The 6,603-nt window shown below is 33.9% G+C and overlaps 1 protein-coding gene across 1 annotated transcript; it reads right to left on the reverse strand.

Moving 5' to 3' along the window:
- Positions 1 to 3,957, reverse strand: LOC132067340 (polygalacturonase non-catalytic subunit AroGP2-like). Its single transcript, XM_059460541.1, has 2 exons — positions 3,800 to 3,957; positions 1 to 2,047 (listed from the first exon to the last, which is right to left on the reverse strand). Exons 1-2 carry the CDS (start codon positions 3,866 to 3,868, stop codon positions 212 to 214), a joined length of 1,905 nt encoding a protein of 634 aa, XP_059316524.1. The 5' UTR covers positions 3,869 to 3,957; the 3' UTR covers positions 1 to 211.
- Between the last annotated feature and the right edge of the window lie 2,646 nt (positions 3,958 to 6,603).

Below are 6,603 nucleotides of genomic sequence, written 5' to 3' on the forward strand. Positions count from 1 at the left end.
AAGAGTGCAAAATCCCTCATAAACAAATAAAAGTGAACAGATAGAATACATTACTTTGCCCAAATATAGATAGACAACAATAGAATGATTACATAACAAATATAAATAGACAGCCATTCAAACTTAATGAACTGTCAAACCGGTGTTACCTTTGTATTCTTCTTGCAACACACCCGGTTCATATTCATTCAAATCCTTTATTTACCTTGGCTCAATCAGCAATTGCCCAAGTCATATCATTTTCAAATATCCAGTGACAAACCTCAATTTTCCCGGGTCCTGACCCGAGTGCAACGAAGGCTCCGTGAGTGGGTCCCCACATAGAAGTATCCACGTGGCAAATGGCAACACCACGGTTGATCTTAGCTTTTGTATTCGGGTCCAAGATATCCGCCTCGTAGACCCGAACTTTAGGAACTGAATGACAATAATAAACCAAGTACGGAAACAAGCTCTGATGACAAGACACTGATTTGGTAACTTTTCCACCGTTGATTCCTTTGACCGATCCTATCATGATATTTCCCTTTGACCCTTTTGTATTCTCAGTTGTCCTGACGATGACATTTCGGCCCAACACTAATGTTGCAAAATCAATCATATCTTCAGCTGAGTTAACACAACGTTTCGTCTCGCCGGCACTTGGTGCTCTTTCACACTCTGTCAATGCATCGCCGATCATCTTTGCCACCTGAGAATCATTGGCAGCATGGAATATTTTCTTCAGCTCACCAATCTTTGAGGTCGAAAACGGTAATTTCGCAGCAATAGCCCGTGGCAGAAACGACCTTTTAGGCATCTTATCCTTTATATCTGGCATAGGCATAACTGTACCACTCTTCAACATCTTCTCCCTGAAAAACTTTCCAGGCTCAACCCACCTGTTATTCACCTTTTTGCCACCGTTGACCTCGGTCAACGAAGCCAAAACTTGTGAACTTTTGTTTTGGTAATTAGAAAAAGTGGCAGTATCTTTGACATAATCTTTGAAGGTGTTGTTAACCCCATAAGTCTTGAAATTAACATGTGGGTCATTAGCCCCTTTGCCATAGGTAGTAAATACATCAGTACCTTCATTGAAAGATTGGCCATAATTGGTAAAATCTGCTTCACCAGCATTTGCATCCTTGACATAATTACTGAACTTGTCATCACCAACATTTGATTGATCTCTGTAGTTGGCAAAAGTCTCACTTGGACCATTACCACCAACACCATAGTTCTTGAAATTGTTCTGAGGATTATTACCATTAGTACCATAAGATGTGAAATTTTGGTCACCCCCATTAGCATTTTGACCATAGTTTGTAAATGTTGAACCTAAAACATTTGTGTCAGTTCCATAACTGGTGAATTTACTATCAGCCCCATTTGCATTTTTGCCATAGTTTTGAAAAGATTGGTCACCAGCATTTGCTCCTTGTGAGTAAGTTGTGAATTTTTGGTCACTTCCAACTCCTTGGTCCGCATAGGAAGTGAACTTAATATTGGGAACATTGGTATTTGGGCCATAATTTTTAAATTCCCCACTACCCCCTGGAGTATTTGTGCTATAGGTGTTGAAACTTTGGTCAATAACATTTCCATCAGGGGCATAATTGGCAAATTTTTGATCATGTGGGGAATCTCTACCGTAACGCCTGAAGGAATTTACAGGGATATTTTCTCCATCAGAATAGTTCTTGAAGGAGTTAAATCCAACACCAAATACTTTGGTGCCATAATTGGTGAAGTTTTTGTCACTATAAGAAGTAAAGTGAACATCTCCACTGTGTTTTTCAAGACTTGGTGACAAATCAGGTGCACACATCAGATTTGCTGAAGAGCAAAAGGATTGAAGCTGTGTGGTGAGTGCATTTTGATCTGCAACAAGCTTTGTGTAAGTTACATACTGTGCAGCATTCAATGGAGATGCCTTGTTGAGAAGGAACCATGGCTTTGGCAAGTTATTTGTGACATGTTTCTTCCAGTACCTGATTAGATAGCCTTTTGGTGTAAATGGGTTCCCAGATTCACCAGATTTATCTCCATTTCCAGCTACAACAACCTTTATTAACCATACCACATGAGTAACACTAAGTTAGAATCTTTATGACAAAATCAAGATTATCACTACTTCAAAACAGGAATTAGCGACAGACGAATTTTGTAGCTAAACAACAAAATCTGTCGCAAATCCTCTTCAGTAACGGATTATTAAGTTGTTTTGTTATCTACGAGTAATTTAGGGATGGATCACAACAAAGTTCGTGACTGATTCTATTTTTTGTAGTGTTACTTCATTGACACCCCATGGAGTTACATCAAGTGACAATCTTTATGACAAATCAAGATTACTCTTGAAACCCCCATAAGTAGACAAAGTTGCAATCCTTATGACAAATCAAGCTTGAAAACATCTAGTTAAAGTAAGGGACGATGTTGAATCCAATATGTTTTGGAGGATCAATAATGGTGAATAAAGTTTCTAGTGGGACAATTGGTTGGGAAAAGGTCCATTTGCAAATCTGATTCTAGAAGCTACCAGAAGTAATTAAGAAGGTTAAGGTGAAGGATTATATTATTAAAGGAAGGTGGAATTTGGAGAAACTAAGACGTATTATGCCAGAGCAGATTGTATTGAGATAGGACATGATATATGGAGGAATATGCAATCTGGAATTTGACTAATGATGGCCAGTTTTCAAATAAATCTACTTGGCGTTGCATCAGAAACTCCAAGCAGGTTGACAATGATCTTAGCCTTCTAAAATATCTTTTTTTTTTTTTTTTTATTTTTTTTTTAATTTTATTTTTTTTTTTTTTTTTTTAAGCTTGGAGATTGCACAGAAGGAAACTTCCTTTTGATTAGGAAATTGCAAAATTTGAAAACAACATGGTTTGAAGATGCGTTTGCTGCACTAAGTCTAAAAAAAAGATGCGCTTGCTGCACTAATCCAAGTATTGAAACAATGCACCATGTTTTTATAGATGGTGATATACGGAGAAGGATTTGCGCCAGCTTTGGAGATCCCTTAGGCATTAGGCAGAACATACTGCCTATCAAAGTTTTTTTAGGGCAATGGGGAGTGATCAAGCCTCTCAATAGCATTCATAAGTTGATTTTACAAATAGTTCCAATATGCATATGTTGAGAGATATTGAAGAACTGGGATTGCATGCAGGTTTGGTGAACAGAAGACGATGGTGCAGTCAAAATGGCTTCACCAAATATCATGATATCCAAATGGACTTTAAAAATGGTGACACCAACAACCTCAAGTTAAAAAGAATCATCAGGGACATTGCTAGGATGGTTAAAAATGATGATGTACAGATTTGTATTGCTTTTAGGGAAACTAATCACGTGGCAGATTACTTGGCTATATTGGCATCGTTAAGCGGAAATAGTACTTTCTACACCTCTTTTAACAAATCCCCAAAACAGGCGAAGGTACCATTTCAACTAGATAGATGGCAATTTCTCAGTATAAGAAGAAGATATGACAGGATTAATTTTTTTTTTTTTTTTTTTTTTGGTTAGTTGAACTCTATTTTAATGTAAGGGAAGAGATATTGTATAGTTATATCACTCCCTTTTTTGCGAAGATTGACTTATCAAACCTTTTTGAGAGGTTAGGTCCATGTCCCCTCTCTCGTCTATAACTTTTACGTTATATAGACATAATAGGGGTTAAGCCAAACCCCATAACCAAAGTTAAATACCTAAGGTTAATGGCTTAAATTAAGAGAAAAAAAATCAAGATTACTTCAAGAAACTGAAACAAATGAGCATAAGGAATTAAAGATTGTTACTTACATTCAAAGATGGCAATGAGAACAAAAGAGCAAGTAAGATGCAGGAAGGAAGAAGGGTTTTGGTGTGCATTTCTTTAGTGTGAAACAGAGAGGAGTAGAAAGTTGGTGGGGAGGTTTGGATGGAGGCACACAATTTATAGTAGAAGGTTCTACTATAGTAGAAAGTAGAGTAAGATTATAGTAGAAAGTAGAGTATAGTAGAAAGTAGAGTAAGATTATGGAGTGTGGGGTTAGTTCTGTTCTTGCCCTCTTGAAGTTTTAAACACAATTTATCCGTATTTTCTAGTACTATATATATATATATACATACTAGTATAACCGTGCGATGCAATTTAATTTGACCCAATTTGATTAATCTTACTCACTTTAGGCTTAGTTTTATGATTTGTATATTTTGCAAAGGATACCGCGATTCTCCTTAGTGAGCTTCCATTTTTTTTTCTTTTCCTCTTATTTTTTCCTTTAATTTCTCAATTGTTGTTAAAATTTGTCTTATTTTGGTTATGTCTGCCTCTTTTTTATATTTGGTAAGTTGATAATTCAAATATCCTACATGTCAAATTTATAATCACAAGATTCAAATGATATTTTATTATATTATATACATTTTTAATTTAGAACCACAAGATTCAAAAGTCTATCTTTATTTCTTAAACTCCGTGTCTAGTCAAACGCAAACATTTAAATTGAGATAGAGAGAGTATATGCCAAATGAAGGAAATAAAAGGATAATTGAGACACTGCGGACATATGGGGACTTAAAAAGTAAACACACAAGAGGTAGGACTAATGTTAAACTTCTGAAATATACACATGTTAGTCCCGACTTAGAGTACAATTTTAGTTGCTTTTTGTACAACTTATTGTTGTTGTGTTCGTCCACCTTGGGCGTTTGTTGTTAAAAATAAAAAAAAAATTGTCTTATTTTGGTTATGTCCGATATTTATTAAGTTGACAATTCAAATATCCTACTTTTCAAGTTTATAATCACAAGATTCAAATGATATTTTATTATATTATACACATTTTTAATTTAGAACCACAAGATTTGAAAGTCTATCTTTGTTTCTTAAACTCCGTGTCTAGTCAAACGTAGACACTTAAATTGAGACAGAGGGAGTATATGCCAAATGAAGGAAATGAAAGGACAATTAAGACACTGCGGACCCGTGGGGACTTAAAAAGTAAACACACAAGAGGTAAAATTAATGTTCAACTTCTGAAATGTACACATATTAGTCCCTTCTTAGAGTACAATTTCAGTTGCTTTTTGTACAATTTATTGTTGTTTGTGTCCGTCCACCTTGGGCGTTTATATACATACATACATACATATATATATATATATATATATATATATATATATATATATATATATATATATATATATATATATATATATATATATATGTATATATATGTGTATATATATATATATATATATAATAAATAAGAAAAATGTAGAATAGAAAAATGGACATATGTTTTTAGTAATGTGACTAAGTAATATGAGACGAAGAGAGTACTTCATTTATTAATTTTTAAAGAACGTGAAAAGTCAAGTATAGTAATGTGGCCAAGTAATACGGAATGAAGGTAGTACTTCATTTATTAATTCTTAAAGAACGTGAAAAGTCAAGTAATGTGGCCAAGTAATATGGGACTGAGGGAGTACTTCATTTATTAATTCTTAAAGAATGTGAAAAGTCAAAAGTGAACAAGTAAAAGTGCACGGAGGAAATAAATATCTGTCGGAGAATTAAAATTGAAGTGCATAAATGTATATATGAGAAGAGAATAAATATTTCGCAAGAACGTGAAAAGTAAAAAATGAACAAGTAAAAGTGCACGGAGGAAATAAATATGTGTCGGAGAATTAAAATTGAAGTGCATACGTGTATACATGAGAACAGAATAAATATTCAGTATTATGACATATGTACACGTGGGATTTATTAATTCTTAAAGAAAGTGAAAAGTCAAAAGTGAACAAGTAAAAGTGCACAGGGGAAATAAATTTGTGTAGGAGAATTAAAATTGAACTGCATACGTCTATACATGAGAAGAGAATAAATATTCAGTAAGAACGTGAAAAGTCAAAAGTGAACAAGTAAAAGTGCACAGAGGAAATAAATGTGTCGGAGAATTAAAATTGAAGTGCATACATTTATACATGAGAATGGAATAAATATTAAGTACTATGACATATGTCCACGTGAGATAAAAAAGTAATTGGTTAAAGTGTATAAGTTATATAGCTTTTAGTACAAGCATTCATTGCGTGTACAATTTATAAAGCTTTTGGTACAAGTACTTGATGCTGTGTTGGTCCTCCTTTGGCACTTTTATATATATATATATATATATATATATATATATATATATATATACGGTTTTAGTTTCTTGATTAATCATATGCTTTTGAAATGATTTTGTGTTACACATTTTTTGGTAACTAAAAGATGGATTATACTCAGTAAGCATAGCTTTTGCTTTGTTGATCCCCTTTTGTTTTGTATCTGCTTCGGATGTGGAACACTCATTTCCTAAAATAAAAAGTTACATTGGGTCCTCTTTACACTGTTGATGTACAATTATGGAGAAAAGGCCATAAATAGTCCCTTATCTATGGGAGTAGGTCTAAAATGATCCTTTAACTATATACTTACCGGTTTTAGTCCTTTAACTATCCAAAAACTTATCAAATTTGGTCTCCATCTATTTTTTTATACAAACAGCATACAATCTCATAAACGTTCGTGACATTAATCGTTAAACCATTCCTCAGACCTATATTTCTCTCTC

Source organism: Lycium ferocissimum, chromosome 8 (assembly GCF_029784015.1).
Source record: "Lycium ferocissimum isolate CSIRO_LF1 chromosome 8, AGI_CSIRO_Lferr_CH_V1, whole genome shotgun sequence".
NCBI lineage: Eukaryota > Viridiplantae > Streptophyta > Magnoliopsida > Solanales > Solanaceae > Lycium > Lycium ferocissimum.